At 38.8% G+C, this 22474-nt stretch overlaps 1 protein-coding gene across 2 annotated transcripts in view; it reads right to left on the bottom strand.

The window, feature by feature from the left end:
* The window catches only part of LOC306888545 (C-myc promoter-binding protein-like), a 32412-nt gene extending 9938 nt beyond the window's left edge, over positions 1-22474 (bottom strand). Inside the window, exons 1-19 of one of the 2 annotated variants that reach the window (XM_079446908.1) lie at positions 22219-22474; positions 16197-16542; positions 15379-15625; positions 14445-14514; positions 13917-14086; positions 13000-13238; positions 12827-12893; positions 12625-12683; positions 12280-12424; positions 11973-12148; positions 11369-11469; positions 10259-10480; positions 9475-9620; positions 7216-7242; positions 4409-4542; positions 3523-3655; positions 3211-3417; positions 2957-3085; positions 1641-1785 (exon numbers count right to left, since the gene is read on the bottom strand). In XM_079446908.1, the coding sequence (XP_079303034.1) occupies positions 1641-1785; positions 2957-3085; positions 3211-3417; positions 3523-3655; positions 4409-4542; positions 7216-7242; positions 9475-9620; positions 10259-10480; positions 11369-11469; positions 11973-12148; positions 12280-12424; positions 12625-12683; positions 12827-12893; positions 13000-13238; positions 13917-14086; positions 14445-14514; positions 15379-15625; positions 16197-16507 (2728 nt within the window). In that variant the 5' untranslated portion in view covers positions 16508-16542; positions 22219-22474. The remainder of the gene's footprint in view (positions 1-1640; positions 1786-2956; positions 3086-3210; positions 3418-3522; positions 3656-4408; positions 4543-7215; positions 7243-9474; positions 9621-10258; positions 10481-11368; positions 11470-11972; positions 12149-12279; positions 12425-12624; positions 12684-12826; positions 12894-12999; positions 13239-13916; positions 14087-14444; positions 14515-15378; positions 15626-16196; positions 16543-22218) is intronic. The other variant, XM_079446909.1, reaches the window with a different exon arrangement.

Raw genomic sequence — 22474 nt, 5'->3', positions numbered from 1 at the left:
GAGAATCTCTCTCAAACATACATTACCATTTTAAGCAAAATCTAACATCTTATTTTATGATATTTAGATTTTTGTTTACAAAAGGAAAAAAATATATATAACATATATTTCATAATCAATAATCCAAAAATTAAAATTAAAATATACACTACTTTTTAAAAATTTGGGGGTTGGTAAATTTTTAAAATGTAATTTATTCCTCTGCGGTTTTCAGTGTCATGTGATACTTCAGAGGTCATTTTAATATTGTCATGATTATAATATGGTGCTTAATATTTTTGTGGAAACAGTGACAATGTTTTTCAGGATTCTTTGATGAATAGAAAGTTCAAAAGTACAGCATTTATTCAAAACTGATTTTCTTTTCAACTATGCTTTAAAAAAGTCTTTACTCTCTCTTTTGATCAATTTAATGCATCCTTGATGAATAAAAGTATTAATTTCTTTCAAAAGAAAAAAAAAATCACATTGAGACCAACATTTTTAATGGTACTGTACATTCATTTATTATAACTTGGATTGAACAAATTGATAAGTAAATACATGCAATCCACCAATCAGGTCTTTATTCCCTAAAGAGATAAATTCATTCTGCATGAAGAAGTTGCAGTTTTTTGGGCGTTGTGGGTTATGGCAGATTGTTCTAATTATGAAAGCCGTCTTGTGCCGTTCTCTAATATGCTGTTTAAAGGAAATCAAATCAAGTGCAGACTGTGAACTGTAGAGGCAGAGGAGGTGGCTATCGACTCTTATCTTAATTGGACCCATTAAAGTCTTTCTGGTTTAGCAGGCAGGCTGGATCTAGCCCGAGTACTGAGGGGGAGATAGCTGAGAGATGGTACCTCCTCAGGCACAAACACAAGTAACCCTGTCTTTGTGAGAAATGATGGAAAGTTTCTCTGACAGTGGCAAATGATATTGAGTCCATGCTCCCCTGCAGACTTGGCTAGCATCTCAAAGGGGATATCTTTATTCTGAAACAACTCTGATGATTTAACTATTTCGATGCTTAATTAAAAGTCCTGGTGAGGAACTGAGTCAGAATGATTATTACTTTGTAGAAGCAGTTAATGTAGCTATTAATGAACTGGCCGAAACTCTATGACCATTGCCCAATATTGAATTCTGTTCCAAAATCTAGCAAACTACCTTGTCTATACACAGCTTCCTAACCAAAATTAAATCTCAAAAGTGGCCAATTTGGAACCAATTTTCAAAGGCAGCAATTCCAAGCATAATTCTTTCTCACTCACAATTGATTTCAATAGAATTTACCATTGCTAATCTAACATACGTTGGGTAAAATACTCATATTTTATAATGTATTTTTATTACATATATTATTTTAGAATAGTCATAGTTGAGGAAAATTGGTAATTTGGGTAAAATTTGCCTGAATTAAATTTATTTAGACATACTTAGATGTTTTGCCTGCCTTGTACGCCATCTTATATTGATTTTGTAGCTTTTACAGTGCATTAAAAGACTGTCAAAAATTTTTTTTACATTTTGGTAATATTAGAAGGATAATAGGAGGCTAGAAAGGAAAGAAGCCTTTTTTTCTAGATTGGACCTGACTTTTAAATTTAAAGAGTGCGTGCACTTCTGTGGAATGTGTGAAATGGAGTTGGGGGTTTTACCAGAGAGATGGGTGTCTTTTGGGTGGGTGGTCTGCCTCCTCCATACTTGTTTGAATAGCACCACACCCCGAACCACATTTCTCAGCTTTCCCCACAGGAAGTATCCCCCTCTGGTGGTGGAAGGCCATGTGCTCTCCAGAACGGCCTGGGGAGAGAAGAACAGCACAGTGAGACACACAAACACACACACACACACACACACACACACATAGAGATTAACTGAATAATTCTACAGTGCAACGCCTCTCATTATCTTAAGTAGATTGTGTTCTCTCTCAAGGACTAGCTGTAATTACTATGATAGAATTGGAACAACACTCAGCTGCCCGGACGTATGTCTCTGTGAGTGTGTCCTCTTGGTATTTTGGGACATCTTGCAAAGCACACACAAAAAATGGTCCCCGGGGAAATGATTGCTAGTCTAAGCTTTTGTCTAATGATAGCAGGCATGAGAAATAGAGTCACATGCCATATGTGCTGCCAGCTCAAGGCTCTTGAGCATCAGCATAACACACCTACATAGGATAAATCTGTTTTCTCTCTGCTTCTTCTGAAGAAGTGATTTTACAAAAAGAAATTACACAAATATGTCATCGGTCACCTTTTTATGAAATCTAAAGTGGCTCCAAAATGTATTTGCATACTTGTACACTTAAAATATACTGATGTCATTTCATTAGATAACAAAATGTCAAACCAAGTGGCATTTACAAAGCAATTATGCCAGAGCAGCGGTTGGGTTGGGACTCATAAATGGGTTGCAGATCTGTCCTGATTCTGTCTGTTCTAGTTAGTAGGCTAGTAGGAGAAAAATTGCAGCTAACTGTATAATTGTGCACAAGTTTGATTGCAAAATAAATATGCTTATTAACTTATAAAATTAGGAGAAAACAACATCTTATATCTTTTGTCGTCAATGTTGTTTTCATTTCAGTGCAAATTAATGTCACTTTTGTAAAATATAATAAAATCAGATGATGTGACACAGTTTGCGTGACATTTTCTCATCCTCAAAAACCAGCAAAACACCAAAAAGAAAAGAAAGTACCACCCAGACAACTTTAAAAACAGGTGCACTTATGAGGATAAACATGTAATTTTGAAATTTAATTTTATAATACTTTTCATAAATTTAGATTTTTTTTTTAAAGGTCACTGCATGTATTTGAACAAGAAATAGCAATAAAATTCAGATTTTGTGTCCTGTGATCTACCAGAAAACCAAAAGTATGTATCGGTACAGATAATATATGTATATTTAGTATTATTTAGATTGCAACGTGTCTCTATGTAGAAGCAAAGAAAACTATGCTCACCCTGTTGTAATATCCATAGGTAATGGCATTAGGCTGCACTCCGGCTTTCTTCATTTCAAAAAGAACCCGGACAGCAAGAACAGGCTGTCCATACTGCCCACACAGCTGCATCAGGACCCGGTAACACACCTCCATTGAAGCAGAAACGAACCATTACTTACAAAACCACAACACCGGTGGAAATTTCCACTGTCTAGGTGCAGCACAAACTGTACTGGCAAAACTATTCAATGGAGACTGTTAGGCGATTCTACCTCATCAGGGGGCTGCAACTTTTTGTCCTGCATGTTTCTCAGCACGTCGTAAGCAGTATGCAGCGCCCGCACCTTTGAGTGGCAGGCGCTGACATACGCGGGCAGGCAGATGAACCACAGGCCGTGACAATGCCTGAGCAGACACTTGGACCACATCTGTGGGATGGAGGAGTACGTCTTAGCCATCCTCTGGGCTGATTTGATCTCCTACAATGGGAGGATCAGAGAGAGGATTGGGCATTAGAGAGGAGGGATTTGACAAGCGGCATCATGGGGTGTGATTTGGATGAGACTACTGTTTGAAATGTCAACCTGTAGGGAACGCCTGAAAATGGCAGCTGGGCTGATGGGGCTGATGTGTCTCACGGCTGATGTTGCTTTGGGGACTCTGGGACCGTCCTGAAGCTCACAGAGTTGGGCGTTCAGTACCGGAAACCCACTGTAGCTGCAAGACATCAAGAGTGCATGCTAAGCTTGTACTTGATTGTTATTGTCAAGTCACGTCAAAGTTTATTTACCAAAAGCACAATTCTACAGCATACAGCACTAACTGCAGGAAATCGATGGAGTTTCTGCAGCTTTAGAGAAGATTATAATAAAGATAGGATTGCAGATTATAAAAGTTAAAAATAAGATATAATATTCAAGCTATTTGTTTTTCTTTGTTTTTAACGCCATACCAGCTTATGTGGCTATTTTTATGATGTAGGCCTAAACTATACTTAAAAAGAAAAAAATTCTGAGTAGAAATATTACAATCCAAGAAAATATGTTTATATAATAGAAAATAAATTCACAAATTGCATAACAAAAATAGTAGAAAATCTGTCATTTAAAAAAAAAGTACCATATTTTAAACTATAAATAGCATGCCACACAAGGATAAACTTGGGCTACAAATAATAATAAAAAAATATTGATATATGAGATATGGGACAATATTAATCTTTAATGTACAAAATAATACCAAATCCCGAAATAACAGATCCACTTAATATTATCACATGGTCTCTGAGGAGTGCATTACTGCTTTAGTGAGAGTTTCTGTAGACACACGATCCATAGAGGGGTTTACTCTACACGCTGCACCCTGGGAAAGGTTTAGAAGGGGATTACGCTATTGCTACAATGCCATCTGTGATGTGGCACAGTGTTGTTGTGTGCATTGGAGTTTGTGTGCCAGAAGCGTCTGTCGTACCTATAAACCATAGGTGGCTCTTCTCCTTCCGGAAGTGCTGGCAGCTCTGGAGGGGTGATGTAGACCGTGTGCTCGCTGCGGTGGGATTTGTCAAGTTCAATAAGCCTTGTGTCTTCTGGCTTATCGCTGTCCACCTAGAGTAAAAACACACTTTATGAAGTACAGGCTGTGTTCTGTTTCCACTAGAACACACAGTAGAGGCAATGACCCATGACTGAGAAAAGATCAGGTTTAGTTAAGAGGACATATGTTTGCCAACACTGGTCTCTAAATAAAAAGAGGAAAGTAAAATATCAAAAGAGGAACCGGAGAGAATATTTATAGCAACTCAAGATTTAAAAAAAGCCTTATCACTTGCTAACTTACTCAGTACTACTATATAGTCAAACAGACTCATCACGTCAATGCAGGGCTACATTTTGGTCAGAATGGGGAACTGAATCTTGAAGCAGACCCACATACTGCCATACAACCACGCCAAGGGATTTTCCACTGTCTGGACATGCTGCACTTTGCCAAGTGCAGATGATCTGATCTCAGATCAGATGGAGCACTGGTTTTAGTGTAAATGACCCTGATAATCTCCCACATCGCTGTGTCCGACTGATCTCACATCTGTACCAAGAAGCTCTGATCTTCCTAGTCTTCATCCAATCCTCCCCATCTGCCACAGAGGCACTACAAGTGCACTGACCTGGACTTAACCCTTAATGTTGTATTGCTCGAGGGGCGCGAAACCATCCCAGTGCAATTTATAGGCTAGACAAGGCTTGGAGGAGCCACTGTGCATTTAGCCTTCAGACAAAGTCTGTCTACAAGCCCTGTAAATGGACCATAAATGCATCATAAAGCCTATGCCACTGTACTACATTGGCTATCAAATAAAGCATGACTTTATATTTATTGATAGAGGGAAAATCAGTTTAAGTATCTGTAAAGCATTCTCAGCAAAAAGGTTTTGGATCATATTGTTACAAAATTATTAGACAGAGAATAAGAGCAACAGAACAGAATCAAGCTCTTGCTGGACTTGCCAAATGAGTTTTCCTGAGAAGGTTTTAGATCAATCAGTGGCTCTTTTTACCAGTGAAAAACAGCATTGATGAGTATGGCGTCAGTTAGAGCTCTCTATAATGCACCAGGATGCCAAAAGGCACTTTCCATGAATAAGGTACAAAATGAAGTCTAAAGTCCATTTTCAACAAGTAGTCAGTGAAAGCAGGTTCCTAACCTTTAGAAAATGCTGAAAAAGTTTCTACCTCAGGGGGTCAAAGAAAATGCAATATGAAAAGTTTTATTAATGTATATATGTATGTATGTATGCTTAGTATATATGCTACCTCAGGAGGTGAAAGTGTTGTATTAGCCGTTTTATTAAAAGCCTGATTTTTTTTTTAAACGTTTCTTATTTTTTACGTATATCTATATATAAACAAATAACGTACAGTCAGCTATTCTTTAAACCACAAAATAAACTATCATCAGGGCAATGTAGATTGGATTCTATTTTTTACACAGCTTACCATGTAAATACATAAATGGATGTTGATTTGAGAAGAAATTAGTTTATTGTGTGAGAGGAACGAGAGCAATAGTATAAATCTAGCAGTGTAGGAGATTTGTTGCCAGGGACAACAGTGTAATAAAGAGTTTAAAAATAGTTTCAATAATATTCCACAGCAGAACACTACAATTGTTCAATTATGATCAAATATTCGAGAGAGTTGAAATAATTATACATAGTGCTGCAGAATACGTTCAAATGTTCACCGTATTCAATATTGAGACTTTTGAACACAAAGGCAGCACCAAAATCAAAAGTTTTACTCAGATACTCAGAAAGATGGTTATGTATTACTAAATTCTGATGAACTTTAAAATTGGTTCATTGGATCATTGAGGTGTCACACTGTAACCAAATGCTTTCAGGCTACAGCGGTCCATGGTTTGTCCTTTACATCCCTGGTTCCTTTATAAGTGTCCTCTGTGAACACAACCCACAAACCCATGTCAGTTTAAGTCAACTCAAACTGTCATTTTCATTACCATCACAGTGCTAAAGAACTATCCTCCAAGGTCCTCGCATAAGGGAAGGACAGGCCAGAGCAGGATAAGTGTGACTTTCACTGATGGCAGCATAATTGAAAGAGCTGCACATTTGTCTTTACTAGCACCCTACAGCCTTGTGAGGAGGACAGGTGAGAGATGACTCCTGCTCTTCTAAACAAGAATAAATTGTGCTCCTGTTGAGACGGATATAAATGTACTAAAAAGGCACAAAACAACCATCTGGGAATATATTTGTCTGCACTTCAAAAAGGAGACAACTTGCAGCGGTTTGCTGAAAATACAGCTTCAGATCCATGTGCAGTCTGGATCATACCGAGAAAGGGCACAACAGTTGCGGATATAAGAAAACGCAAAGTGGCATAAGGCACAGAAAAATTAATTATGCATGCAGGATCTCAGTGCTTCTGCAGAGACTCTGATCTAAACAGAAATGTTTTTAATTATGAAGGCAGCAAACATGCATCTTCAAAGCAAAGATTCATAATACCAGCTATGAATCACCAAACCCATGGTGAAACCACAAAACAAAACAGGTCATGTCTGTCAAATGAGGTCAAATAACCTAATGGCAGTCCTGATGTTTTTTTTTTTTAGATATTATTAATATAAATGAAGTAAAATAAAATAGTTCTCAGAACCATTAAAAGCCATTTTTGTAATCAAGGTCAAGTACTCTAGTAATGTTTTCAGTTCTGCAATACATCAGAAGTTAAAAGACACTGAATTAAGCAACTTACCTTCCCCCCTTTCTCCGTACCGAATAACTTTCCATGCAAGCAAGTAAAGAGAAAAGTTTAAAGAGAAAAGAATCAGAATGAGCTTTATTGGCCAAGTATGTTTACACATACAAGGAATTTGTTGTAGTGACAGAAGCTCCACAGCGCAACAGAAAGACAGCAACAGGACAGGACACAGATAATAAAAGAATAATATACAAATATCCAAATAGGCAATGTACAAAGCAGCAAAAACACAATATATAATATAGACAACTATGTATGTACAGGTCAAGTAAGTGCAAATTAGAAATGAGTAATAAAAATAAAATAAGGGAGTGTGGTGAATGGATAATGTATTACAGTTGTGTGTTCCACGTTTATTGTTGAGTGTTCATGAGATGGATTTTTCAAAACGACAATAAAACTTGTTCAAGTCGTCTGCCAGGTGTTGATTCTTCAGAGTGCTGGGGGATGGTGTCTTGTAACTGATGATATCCTTCATTCCTTTCCACACTGAAGCAGGATCACTGGAAGATAATTTTTTCCTTATCTTGTCAGAATAATTCCTCTTTGGCACTCTGATCTCCTTTTCCAGTGTGTTTTTGGCCTGTTTATACAAGACTTTATCCCCCTTTCTGTAAGCATCCTCTTTGGCCTGACGGAGCTGTCTGAGTTTTGCAGTGAACCATGGTTTGTCATTGTTGTAGATTAGATGAGTCCTGTTAGGAATGCACATATCCTCAAAGAAACTGATATAAGATGTTACAGTCTCTGTAAGCTCGTCCAGATCGATAGCAGCGGCTTCAAAAACAGTCCAATCAGTGAGCGAGAAACAGGCTTGTAAGTCCCTCTCTGTTTCATTAGTCCATATTTTAACAGATCTTAATACAGGCTTTGCAGATTTAAGTTTCTGCCTGTAAGACTGAATAAGATGAATCAAACAGTGATCAGAGAGTCCTAAAGCTGCTTGTGGAACCGAGTGATATGCATCCTTTATTGTTGTGTAACAGTGATCCAATATATTACTGTCTCTGGTGGGACATGTGATGTGCTGTCTATATTTTGGCAGTTCGCGGGAGAGATTTGCTTTATTAAAGTCCCCGAGAATGATTAAAACAGAGTCCGGGTGTTGTTGCTCACTCTCTGTGATCATATCAGCGAGTTTCTGTAAAGCCGAGCTCACGTGCGCTTGCGGTGGAACGTAGACGCTCACGAGAATGAACGAGCAGAACTCCCGCGGCGAATAGAACGGCTTGCAGTTAATGAAGAGCGTTTCTAGATCTGAACAGCACATCTTCTTTAACACAGTTACATCTGTACACCACCTCTTATTTATGTAAAAGCACTTCCCGCCGCCGCGTGATTTCCCCGTTGATTCTGCGTCGTGATCTGCTCTGATCAGCTGGTAATTAGGCAGATGTAGTACGCTGTCCGGTATGTCGCCATTTAGCCAGGTTTCCGTGAAACACAGAGCAGCAGAGTTAGAAAAATCCTTATTTGTCCAGGAGAGTAGAAGGAGTTTGTCCGTTTTGTTTGGTAGAGAGCGGAGATTCGCCAGATAGATGCTAGGCAACGCTGTTCGAAATCCGCGCTGACGAAGCTTCACAAGCGAGCCGGCTCTCTTCCCCCGCCTACGTCTCCTGTAGCGCGAGCCGGCTCTCTTCCCCCGCCTACGTCTCCTGTAGCGCTTGACCAGAGCTACAGCTCCGCCAACTACAATGTCCAGCAAAATGTCTGAAAAATTTGTGGTGTGTTCTGCCCAATGTTCAGCAGGTCATCCCTGGTAAAACTGATCGTATTTGAAAAACAAAAAACAGGAAAAAAAAAACAAAAACAGTACAAACACTGAAGAGCAACACACAATAGCTGCCATCAGCGGCGCCATCTTGTCAGAAAAGGAAGTAGTGAGAAAAGCTAAAATAATAGGACAGGCTGTTTAGATGAAACACCAGAGAGAAGGAAAGAACAAATGAGAGAACAATGCTCACAGAAAATTAATAACCTGACATAAGTAAGCCCAAGGGATCACAACAGCATAGCTATTAACGACAAGATTTCCGCTTACTGTTCTCACAAATCATGCCGTGCACACTTCCTTGAACTCTTTGTATTTTTCACATGCTCTTTGTTAAGAGCCTGGAGTGTAGTTTAAAATGGTAACTCTTCGTGAGCTTTGAAGAATCAGTTCATAGTGAATCTAATTAGAGGCGGCTGTATTCTGGATAAAGGCATGAGATGTATTTCTTAGAGGGAACTAAACATGTATATGTTTCATACCTTGTCAACACAGTCATCAAAGAAAGCAAGGCTTGCATCCTTATCGCTGACAAAAGAGCACTCTTCGATGAAACGAATGAACATCTGAGTCTTGGTCATGAGGGAGTAAAACTTTTGATGGGATCGATCACGACTCTTCAAAAAGCCTGCAAAAAAAGCCATATTGAAAGTCAAGGACATCAAGCGGAGAGACAGAGAGATGCCATTACAATAAAAAAAGTGATTGCATTCATTATTTGATTACTATAATTCACCGCCACAGTTGTCCGTTGCGATTAAACATTTAATCAGTCAAATTTAAGAGGGCGTGTCATGAATTACGTATTATTCACTAGACAGTCGTCATTGAGGAAGTCGTAGAGTGTACACAAGTGTGAAAGATGCAACAGATTCTAACTCAGGGATTACATAAGAGGCTGCAGATGTGTTCTCAGACATTCTATTAATCATTGCAGTTTGTTGGACCTGTCGGGCATGTCTAATTTCCAATGGGGCTTTATCAAAATCGCCACAATAATTTCAAGCCTGATTTAAGCCAGACTCCACAGGCACAGGGCCAAATTTGAGCATTCTGAGCAGCTGCTGAGCTTCAGCATTCCACTAATGTATCACAGTGGACTCACTGCATGTGGTTGGGTCAAAACAAGATTCTAATGCAGTGTTTTTTCCGTTTTAACGCTGATGAAGCAATTCTATTACAGCTGTTCCTGACGTTCACAAACAACCTGATACATCGGGACAAAGAGAAGAGGATTCAAGCATCACGTCCATCTTGGCTGCTCACCTTGCAGATCGAAGAGTGAACTGGCGTCAGTTGCTTTTTCAGATGGAGCCTGTGTGATGGGCAACAGGTATGAACGGTAGCCTTTCAAGATGGCTGCCATGAAGCGCAGGAAAGCCTCCTGGATCTCCAGCTCCAAGGATTCCAGACTTTTCCCACCACTGCCAGGTTCCCGCTCGCTCATGAAGGCCTCCATTTGTCCTTCCTCACGGCTCATATGATAATCTGTGGAAGATCAATGCTTAAATTACTATTTTTAAACTACCATTCAAAAATTTTGAGTCAGTAAGATTTTTATTTATTTCCATTTTAAAATATGTTAAAACAGAACACATTTAAACTGTAGTCATATTTACCATAATTATAGTTTTTACTGTATTTTTTATCAAATAAATTCAGTACAAGGCAACTGTCATACACAAGGAGAAATGTACTGATAATGTCTAGGTTATATACGTAGCATATCTCAAAAATGAAGATATAGTAGGCTCGATTTGAGATATGGGTCCGGTACATAAGCTCCTTTCACGTCACTTCAGAAAGGTCAGCAAAAAGATCCTAGGCTGTTATTAAGCATCCACATCAACGGACACATAATGTTCTTCATAAAACATATGGGAACACAGTCACTTAGCACAGAAAGATACATCATTTTTATTACAGTTTACCTATAAATAATCTCACTCTTTAGGCTCAATTCTGCGAGTCGGTACATTCCATACAGGATATTTTCGAGAACCAAAAACACATTGAATAATTGAGTTCAAAGTCTGGTTCAAAGACTGAAGCATGAATCAGCTCTAATATATCAGATAGCATCCCAGCACTCCAAAAAAAGTCTTTGTGCCTTACTTTGCCTCTATCAAGCCAATTGCCCTCGTCTCTAAATCTCATCATATCTCAAGGATGACTGGTTTTGCTCTTACTCGGTCAAGCATTCATAAAACATTGTTAGGTAATAAAAATGATACTGTCAGAGCCCAAAAGGACAGTAGAAGGCCAATAAGAATGGCACTTTCTGTGCAGTGAAGTGAACTAATATTGCCTTGAAAAGGACAGAAGATAAGTGAAATCATTTATTTGTTGACACCACAGTGACCCGCCCTCACTAACCCTCATCCAGTTGCTGGTGGATATTGCTGAGGGTGTTGATCAGATGTTTACAGGCTTTTCTTGGCAGGATCTTCCAGGTCAGGGATCTGCGCTCTTCTTTGCTGAAATAGGCCACACATGTTTATCATTTGAGAGGTTAAACAGCGAAGGGAGTCCATGCCCGTGAACAACATAACGTAGGGCTGCTTTATAATTTCAATGTAGCTTTTACAAGATCTGTAATCTTTAAGGTGAATACTGGCAAACAAACAACACATGAGCATGTGTTCAACACATGGTGGTACTGAGGGTCCTATCTTTACTACAACATTCCTCACTGCTCATATATCTCCATCCTGATCTTTTAACCATCTGCATAAAGATAAAGAACGTTATTACTCGGAATTTCACTTGAAAAATGTTTGCTATTGCTTAGAATTTCTTATGAATATAAACACTATTCATATCACAAAATACATCAATCATCATCTACACAGGGAAATTAGTGTTTATTTTGTGAATTCATGTGGTAAAAGATGACTTTATCTCAACAACATAGGTCAAAAAGGTCAGGAGAGGCTCTCATGGGAATTCAGAACTATGTAGAGGTAAAAAGGTCACTCACTGAGTTATAGTGTTGGTGTCCAGGTCCACACAGCTTATGTCCGTTGGTGGCTCATAGAGGTCAAAGTACCGTGAGTCCACCCCTACAATGAAAGGGCATGGAGCACTGAGCACATCTGCCAGGGCCAGCGGGCAGAGAGGAATGTATGGGCACGGCCAGTGGAAGGGAAATATCATCTGTAGAACACGTAAAGCAAGTTGAGATAAGACACAGCCAAAACTGGGACAACAAGCAAAATGAACTGATACTGTAAGAACCTTAAAATAGAAATGGCATGAGTGAAAACGAATAGTCTTCACCGACTCACCGACACCAGGGCCTCGGTAACGCTGGTAAGAACAGCTGGACGTAAGGAGTGAACTAGGATCTTATGTTCAGTCACAGCCAACACCAGTAGAGTCGCTGCATTTTTTGGGCCGAGGTTCAACAGCAGTGTAGAGAGCCTTCCGCCACTGTGGGCAGAGAAAATAGGCATGTAAACAACACATACTTGCTAAAAATAAAACCAAACCAAAAAAACAACAAAGCATAGCAAAGCAAAGCAAAACAGAACAGAACAGAACAGAACAGAACAGAACAGAACAGAACAGAACAAACAAAACAAAACAAAACATAACACTGACATGATCAGTGTATCTTGTGTCTGACTTACCTCAGAGGGAGGGGAGAGGAAACAGGCTGACTCAGCATCAGGCTATCATGTGGAGACAGCTGTGAAAAACAAGCACACAAACAAGCGGTCACAGTGAGATGAGGGCCAGGGTTGGCAGCTAATTGATGACACAATGTCATTTGTTTTGACATATTCAAGAAAGACGGTGTTCAAACAAAGATGCCACGTGCACAAAACTCACCTGCACCAGGATACGTGGTCTTTGTGAGGAGGGAAACGGAACCTTGTGCATGAAATGGGAAATATGTCTAAGGACAAATAAAAACCATTACTTTATAGTGGCCGCAAAATGTTTTTGGACATAAAAATTTCAGCTGTAGCTTGGCAACCTCTAAAATTGTCCTTAAAACTCACTTTTCAATGGGCAGAGTGTGTGGACCTGAGATGGAGTATCTGTAGAGGAAGGTCAGGAAGTTACGGAAAGCATCAAAAAAGGGCCAGTGAGAGAGAAGGCAGATGCTTTTGTTGGTGTGGACAGTCATGGATCCATCAGGCCTGAGCCCGTTAGCCTGCAGGCCCAGCTGAGATCGCTGCTTGTCAGTCAAATGTTCTTCTGGGTAGGGCTCATAGAACTGGATGGCGGCACCATAAACCTGAGAGCAAAAGACAGACTCACGAACACCTTCTAGGATTTGGGTTGGTTTACATTTTAGAGAACAAAAAAGCTGTCTTGATATCCGCATGACGTTATTACATTTCTAAAGTGCACAATGGCAACTATTTTAGCCTACTTAAAAGCAATCACCAACAGTATCTATTTCAAAACCGCTTTTCTCAAATCCACCCAGTGAGAAAGTGATACGGAAGATTTATTTTTGCAGTTTAGATCAGAAATATCTCAGCTTAGCCATGTTTCTTTGAGGCCGCTCACCTAAATGAATAAATTATACAATACTGCAGCACAAAAAGCTTTGAGACTTGTTCGGCTGAGGAGAGTGAGCTGAGTGTACTGATGTGTTTGACATAATTGAGCTGACCCAAACAGCACATTAGCAATGCATTATTAAACAGGCCAATTACACATGTTCATCTTATTTTCGATTCTTTTCTGAGGCCCATTATTCATGGGCAGTTTTGATATTCCGCCCGCACTGGTTTCTAGCTGCTTTAAATTCTTTGCACATTACTAAACCAGACAAGACAATTCACCTTCTTGTGTGTTTGATTTTCTCAAAGAATGATGGTGCTGCAGTAAAAAGAAAACCTGCAGAAAATCTAAATGTTTGTGTGTGTATTTGTGCGTGCTCTTGTGTGAATTTTCCTGTCTGTACCTTCTCTCCAGAGGCGCCTGTGAGAACGAATGTCGAAAAGACAGGAAGAGAATATTTGGTATGAGAGGGCCAGCACTCAATCGACGCTCCCATCGGCAGGCAAAACAGGGGCACGGATTCAGGCAAAGGAAAGGAATCGTAATCCTCCTCTGGATATCTGGACAAAAGACCTGCACACACCCCATACAAACCCTCAATTAGGCTGTATAGCTCCGTCAAAGACAACAATTATTACTGATCCTGCATCGCTTGCCCTGTAATTAATTACTTGACCCAGTCTTCCATATGACAAGCTAATCGCAGGCAGCGGTTAAAGCCTAGATCTTTTTGGTGCTGAAAGCACTGAGCTTAACAATGACATCATGTTGTTCTTGTTACATGGGAGTATCAGGTTTCATTCATCTGCAGTCGTATCCTACTGCTCTGATGTGCCTCTTGCTAACGCATCCCCTTTCCCTCTTACTGTTCATTGCAAAATGCACAACAAAACACATATGTGAAAAACAACTCAAGGCTGAGATATAATACCTGCTTTGAATGCAAGTGTGTTGGTTTTGGACAAAGATTTTTTGTAGCACAAGTACACAGAGGACCCCCACTGTAAAAACAAGAAACACAGAAATTGATTGATTTCAAATTCAAATTCAAAAGTTGATTTCAAATTTTATACAGAAATGTAAAATTTTTATTGTTGTGGTCTGATGTTATTACTCATAATTTAAGGAAAACTACCCACCTAAAACACGAACATTTTGGAAATACTGATAAGCTGATAATTATAGAAAATCTCGCCAATATTGGCTGATATCACTAAATAAATTCTAATTTTGACTGATATCCAATATGGTACCCATATTTAAATCAAAGGGCCAGCGCAAACGTCTCTTGGCATTAAAATATGCGCAGTGAAGAATTAGCACTGAAAAGGCGTGAACAGTTATTTTTGCGCCTGACCTTATTGAATATGCATTTTAGGAGTTTCCCTTTCAGACACAAAATTTATGGGAGGAGAGTATTAAAATGAATCACGCAACGCGATTCACTAACATTTGCGCTCGTCAATTCACTGGTATTTGCGCCATTATTTAACGCCCAAAAAAAGCATGTCTTACAGCAGGTGCTAATTTGCGCTGCTCTTGTAAGATTGTGCTGGTCATTATGGAAATGATCTGGCTGCGTCTGTGTTCTTTAATGTGCACATTGTTAGTAAATCACTCGCAGAATTTTCCCCTCCCATCATTTATGCAATTGCACTGTAATGCTATATTGCCCTCTTTAGTAAATCTGGCCCAAAATCTCAAACTTTTAATGCAGTTCAATGCTGCCTAGAGTTTGAACAAGGTTCCTTGATTAGCAAGACTTCCATGGACGACCAGCATTGCTAGAAAAACCATCATGGTCAACCAGTTTTCCTCCATCTAAACTGGTCATTTGAGCAGGAAAGGCTGACTGTTGTGCTCACCATACTGCTGTTCAGATTCTTGTCCACTTTGCAGAAAGCATGTGGTGGTGTCTCTCCCTTGCCAGGAATAATGACACAGATGTCTGTGACAGCCAGTGTGGCGTGAGAGTGATTCTCAGAGGCACGCCGATATGTGATGTAGATCCTTTGGGAGGAGGAACTACTGATATTAGCGGGGCGGCCAGAAGGCGTAGTCTGTATAATTTGACAATCCGGCTTCAGTTTCTCCTTCCACTCAAAGAGGACGCTAAGAATCATGAAACAAAGGACATGAGGATAGTAAACGTTCTGCAAAACAAAAGTGAAAACACAACAGGTTCCAAAACCAACTGAGCTGCCTGAGCTGTCTACGGTCTACATTAGTAGCTACCTTAAAAGACAACATCTTAAATAATACCTTATAAATTAGTGATTTGGAAAGCAGCTCCATCAGTAGGCATTCCGCAAGTAGCATCAGAGACATGACTCACTTACTGTTGATTCCAGTAGAATGAGATTTAGCATGTTGCTAAAATAACTACGATGTTCTAATAAGCAAATTATATAGAATTAAATATTAATTACATTATAAGAGTGTAGATGTAACTTTTTTCTTCAAGTTCTATATTTAGCTTTTTTTCTTGATACCTTCTAATATTACAAACATTCAACATTTTGTCTACGATCTTTTTGTCACTGAGTTTGTCGTATGGAAAAGAACAAACCTTTTAGCAACTATTTAGAACAGACTTTGCTCCAGGAGGATAAGTTAAAATGCTTTCTAAGTAGACAGCTTACTAGGTTTTGGAACAATCATATCTGAAGCTTAGATGTCTTACCCCAGGTCTGTGAGCGGCGGTTTGTCTCTGCCTCTCCTATAGCAGAGGAAGATCTGCGGCCCCATGAGGCTTCCTCCATTCAGTTCGGCAGGAAGTCCAGAGGGGGTGCATTCAACGCAGGTATACCCTCGAGGTACTTCCTCCCCTAGGGAGCGAATCACCACAGCCACATCAGTGATGGGCGCCTTGAGCTGGGCTGAACTCCTATGACCACCATCCTCAGGGTGGATATCTTCCTCGAGGGGCTTAGACGAGTTGGTGAGTCCTGCCACCACAAAGTAGTCTGCTACACGAAGGCTTTTGTCTTCCATCTTCGATCATCCCCATAAAACGAGGACTTTATATGCTGGGAACAAGAGAGCGATGTGAATAGAGTGAACACTTGAAGAAATCCGAAACCACAGCCTAGTAAACACTGTTGCTTAATAATGCCAGGTGTTCAGATTAGAACATTGTCACGAATGAAAACATCCTTCTTTAAACCAGGAGGGATTTAAAAAAAAAACAATCAGTATATGCAGCGCGCGTTATACAACACTCCAAGGAAATACAATTTTTACTCTGGTTACATTTGCTCCCTTATACGCTTAGAACAGGATATGACCATTACACAACCACAGATGCAGAGCACAACCTCATAAACAATCTTTGTGAGAAATATAAACTGGACAGACGTTCCTGCTGGGGATAAAGGAATATGTCCTATTATGCTGTTGAATCATGAGTCATAGAGTTTGTACCTGCAGAGTAAGTGCACCGGAAGGAAGAAAAAAATGTACTTAAAAAGGTCAGACAACAAAGGGAATTCCTTCTGTCTGCATCAATGTGAAGTTTGTCACCATAAGCCTCACTAATACCACAACCACTGATATCTTAATTAGAGATTCCCTTCTCTTTCAGAAGAGGCCTAGGGCTTTTACAACACTCAAGCTGACACATGTACTCACTCTGAGTCATTACGAGTGACTCACGTTCAATGGATTCACAGCACCAAAAATAGCAGGGTTGGTAGACTGTGGTTCCAGTTTTATCTTTCTGTAGGGGTCATATAGTCCCACCAAATGACTGAAACCTAAACCTAGGGGTGTAAAGTATGTATAATATTTGAATAATTTGTGTTTAAAATCTGACTTTTTAAAAGCCATTACTCCAATCTTCAATGTCACATGATCATTCAGAAATCATTCTAATATGCAGATTTTTCTATAATTTTTCTACTGTTTAATTATTACCATATTAAAAATAGTTGTGCTGCTTAATATTTCTGTGGAAACCAACCACGGTAAATGTTTTTCAGGATTCCTTGATGACTACCCTACTGAAAAAATACAATCTAAGTATACTAAAAATACATTTACATATTTATGTGCCTAATAAAAATACCCTGCAACTGTACTTCTTGTATACTAAACTGGTATACTTAAAGTCTGCTAAATTGGAACAACTAATTTTAATGCACTTTAATTTGGCGGAAGTAATGCTGAGGTCCAACTAAAGATATATACATAAATATATCTGTGCTAAAGTGAAAATATCTTGCATTGAAAGACTCATATTGCACAGAGATCATGCAATCCTTATTAATAGTGATATTAAAACATATTTTAGGCATAATATTAAGAAATGTGCAATAAAGAAATACTCCAAATAAAGTTTAATTATAATTTTATATCAGTAAGTCTTACGTGATATGTCAGAAAATATGTTAATGGATGTGAAGTATACTTAGTAAATAAATGTTTTTTTATGGCATAGGATTTTTTTTTACAAGGGTACAAAAACGTTTATTCATTTGAGCATTTATTCGTAACAGAAATACATTTCTTTACTGTCACTTTCAATCAATTTAATGCATCCTTGCAAAATAAAATAAGAACTATATATAAAATATATATATTATGGAATCAGTAAGATTTTTTAAAGTTGATTTTTCAAGTTTTTCAAGGATTTTTACCTAATAAAGAGTATTCTTACATAAGTAAATAGTAGTAGTCTTTTTTCCCTGATCAAGTATTGAACTGTACCAAAAATCATGAACCTAGAAATGTGAACCGTTACACGCCTAGTACCATCATCATTATAGTGGACACCATCTGAAAGGTCTTTGGTGGCTTGCAGCTTTATAGCCAATGGCTTCTCTGTGATTTACAGTAATGGCCAACAGAGTCATGGGACAAAGCTTAAGAGCTTAGGAATTGAAACTGACCTATTGACTAGTTCTTTTGCATAACGAAGTGTCAAAGTAAAGAAGTTTGTCTTTTGAGGAACCAGTGACGCTGATGGTGTGAAACGGGAAGTTGCTGTTTTTACCAAATATTTTGGAAATGGTGACAAGTCATTGGCAGATTTCATGATCCCGGTTAGATGCCGAGAATAAATACAGGCCTTAGAAATCTAATCCTTCTCATCCTTATAAACCTTTGGGCTTTGAAGGAGGGGTCTCTAGAACACTCTCTCTGTCCCTTGTCCAACAACATTGACAGACACTGATGCACACTTTGCTCCAGATGTCTCTCCTATAGCTGATTTCACATATTGTGCTCAACAACATCACACAAAGCAAACATAAATCCATCAATCTGCTTGCAGAAACAATCAAGCATCTCAAGATCCACCCAGAAAGTCCACCAGACACAGTGAGGAGAATATGTAGCAGATGTGTCACATGTTACGTGAGATATTTAGGATTATATATAGACATAATCTCTCGGTCCAACAACCACGCCATCCGCAGAGGCTGGCTGTGCCCTCTCTACCATCAGCAGAGAGAAATTATAATCCTCACCATGGCAACCATGAAGAAAAGCCAGCGAATATTCATCATTCGCCTTAAAAATTGTAATGGGGGAGAGAAAATACTTACATAAAACTAATAAAAATGAGTCACAGAGCAGAAAGCTGACTCTTTTGGTAGAGATAATGATGCAGTAATGAGGACCTCACAATCACACATCAACAGTTCAATAACAACTGCTGGGGAGGAAAGGAAACAGCATAACCCGACAGGTTAGAGAGAAATTCAAGGCAAATTTGGATAAACATGCAGAGAATTATATTGTTATTATATTGTAATAAGGCATATTGCGCACTGGAAAGCCTTGAAGCAGATTTCATTGTTATGTGATGCAATTATAGAGACTCTTGCACTGACTCAACACTTTTCAGACAACTCAGAGGAAGTCACTCCTTTATTGAGAAACACCATGGTAACGTCAATGAGGGACTCAAAAACGTTCAGAAGTGCGTTGGAAATGGCACTTTCATCACAACATGGGTCCTACACAGCGGAAATCCTGGCATGGAGAACCCATGAAAGAAAATTACAGTTAATGTCTGAGCCATCCCATCTGGCTGCTGAGAGAGAAATAAGGAACTCCTTTACTTCCCTGATCTCTGACCGACTTGATACTTGTCATTCCAAAGAACAGGAGTAAGAGATCGATGGTTCCCTGTTCCATGACTGAACAGTTCCAGTACACACAGTACAGAAAGCACAACGCAACAGAATGACGCCACAGACTCATATAATGGACATAAATCTGAGAGTTGCAGGAGGCTGTGAGTGTATTCATGTATTCTTGATGTGATCTTAGCACTCAAAGTACGGGTCCATTCTAAAAAAAATGTTTATTATTACATTACATAAAATCCATGGAAAAACCGTAAAAACAAAGACACTAAAATGATTTAAAAATTATAATAACGTATTATTCATCAAATGCTAAACAAAATTTGCATCCATAATTATTTTATATTTTTTATCATTTTATATTTTTATATATTTTTTTGTTTTATCCAAATATCAGTAGTTAAAGCTGCATAAAGAACTTCATAAACTCCAAAAGAGCTTATGTTGTAAATAAATAATAAAATGAATAATATAAAAATATATAAAAATTATAACATTTAAAAAAAAAAAAAAAGGAAACAAAAAAAGCCCCAGAAAATGTAGTAGGTATTTTCTGCCAGGATATTATCCAGTAATTTTACGGACATTTACGCTAACCTTAAAACACAATGCAGTGAAGTGCTATTTTTGTGGATGTTTTTACAGTGTACTACTATATAATGTCAAATTACTAGGAATAAAAAAATAATCAGCCCTCATGGTGATGTTTTAAGCAAACTGGGCCTTGACCTAAAATTAGTATGACACTCCTCATTTACAATAAAACCTCTTCAGCACAGAGTGTAGCTTTACATGGCTCATTATATCAGGGAAGAAAAAGACAAAGTCTTGTCCCAAACAAAACACCCACAGCATAACAAACACCATTTTCCAATAATTTTATCTTATTAGGAGGCATGCTTTTGACACGATAAGCCTTGCCCTTCTTTCACCAACCTGTGGTGTGTAAGAGCCACACGATAAGCCAATTTAACAGCCTGCCCATAAAAACAAGCGTGATCTTATCCAGCTGTGCTGGAGCTATGGGCTGTGGTCCTGCGTAAGGGCTCCATGAACCAACAGGCTCCCGATACTGCACAGCTCTGGAACAGCAGGGAGGCCTGGAGGAAAACACAAGAAGGGGGAACAAATGCGGGTCATTTGGCCGAGCATCTGGTCCTGCTTAAGACACGGGGCGGACATTTGATTCCTTTGCACCATGCCGGGAAACAAGCAGACATCTGCGTACTTTGGATAGGAGGAGGCAGGCAAGCTATTTCTATGTGGAAATGTTTTGTCAGGAAGACTTTACTGAGGTACAGGACAGGCAGGAATTATTTTCTCTTTAAAGTTCCAACTCAACTCCATCTACTACAACTTTTGGGTTAGAAGACACTTATAAAGCAATGCACTCATTCAACCTATTGTCAAGAGACAAATTCTGGCAAACATCTAGAGTTTCAAAACAATTTCTGCACATGCAGACTTTCCAAAGTGGATGGGAAGATGAAAACAACCAAGAGTCTTATTAGTGCAAATGTTTCAACAGACGTTTCCCTTTAATGTAACATTTACAGTAATGTCATGATGCATTTTAATGGAAAGCCTAACTGAACTAAAGCATGCATTGCTGAAGCTGATTAAGCACAGGCTGTTAAACTTAAAATATGTAACTACAGTTGAGCAATGACGAAATGCAATAAACTGGGAAAACTCATACACTGGCAAATATCACACTTCAACCTGAAGACATGCTCATGAATCCACTACAAGTTTTTCTGAATTAAGATACATATCGCAACTGACTGTGAATCCTGCATCAAGGGCAAATCACCACAATACTTGTTGGATGCTTTGAGAAATCTTCCTTAACCTCTCTGAAATACCTTTGCAATTTTTTCATGCTTTGCTCAACCAGGCTTTTTCTTTCAAACAACTACAGCGTCACATTATCACATCAGACAAAATCTCTATCTTTGTAACTCTTATGATCTGTATTTGAGCGTGGCACCCTGTTGAGTAGTACCAAAGGATTTAACCCGCGTATTCAGAATTGGGAGGACAAAATTTACAAATTTACAAATAAATCATAAAAAAATAAAATAAATAAATACATGAGTCAACCACTGATATTGATAGCACACATTCCCTTCAATGGCCCTGCAGACCACATCACACCAGTACTGATATTGTAGTGATCTTCTTTTCCATTATAGATCCATTTTAATTACCAGGAAAGATAGAACATTGCATATTGAGCTATACTAATAAATAAACATTTAAAAAAAAATGCGGTGAAATAAATATGAAGGTGATGCATCCAGACAGCTGGCCATGTTATTTACATCCGAAGCTCAAAATCCTTAATTATACTAATAGAAATATATTTCTAATAAGCTGTAAGTGATGACTATTATCACATGGTGTGTAAATACACGATCAGAATCAAAACAAGAGCACAATTACCGACGCGTGATGACAGCAGTCACTCCATCGCCGGTCACTCTTATTACATATATTGACTTAAAACGTTTCGTATTTATCATCTATCACCTATTTTAACGTTTTCCATTTCTAACAGAAGGTAAATTAATGATAGTAGCCAATAAATAGATAGGAGCATAGCACACTCACTGTTTCAGTAGGACGACGATTCAGAGGACACGCTCATTGAAACACGCACCGTTATTCTGATTATTAATCACGGGACTGAAGAAGACCCTTATGTATTTCCATCCATTTTCATCAGACAAATAAAGGATTCCTCTATCACATATAAACCTTCCCTCCGGGAGGGCTGTGCCTCATCTTCTCTATACGCTTTCAGAGATGCGCTCAGCTCCAGACTCGCGCAAGCGCTTATCAAAACCTGCCACCGGGGCACGTGACT

The sequence above is a fragment of the Barbus barbus genome (assembly GCF_936440315.1).
Source record: "Barbus barbus genome assembly, chromosome: 22".
In the NCBI taxonomy this organism is placed as follows: domain Eukaryota; kingdom Metazoa; phylum Chordata; class Actinopteri; order Cypriniformes; family Cyprinidae; genus Barbus; species Barbus barbus.
This window is presented reverse-complemented; position numbering and strand designations above follow the sequence as displayed.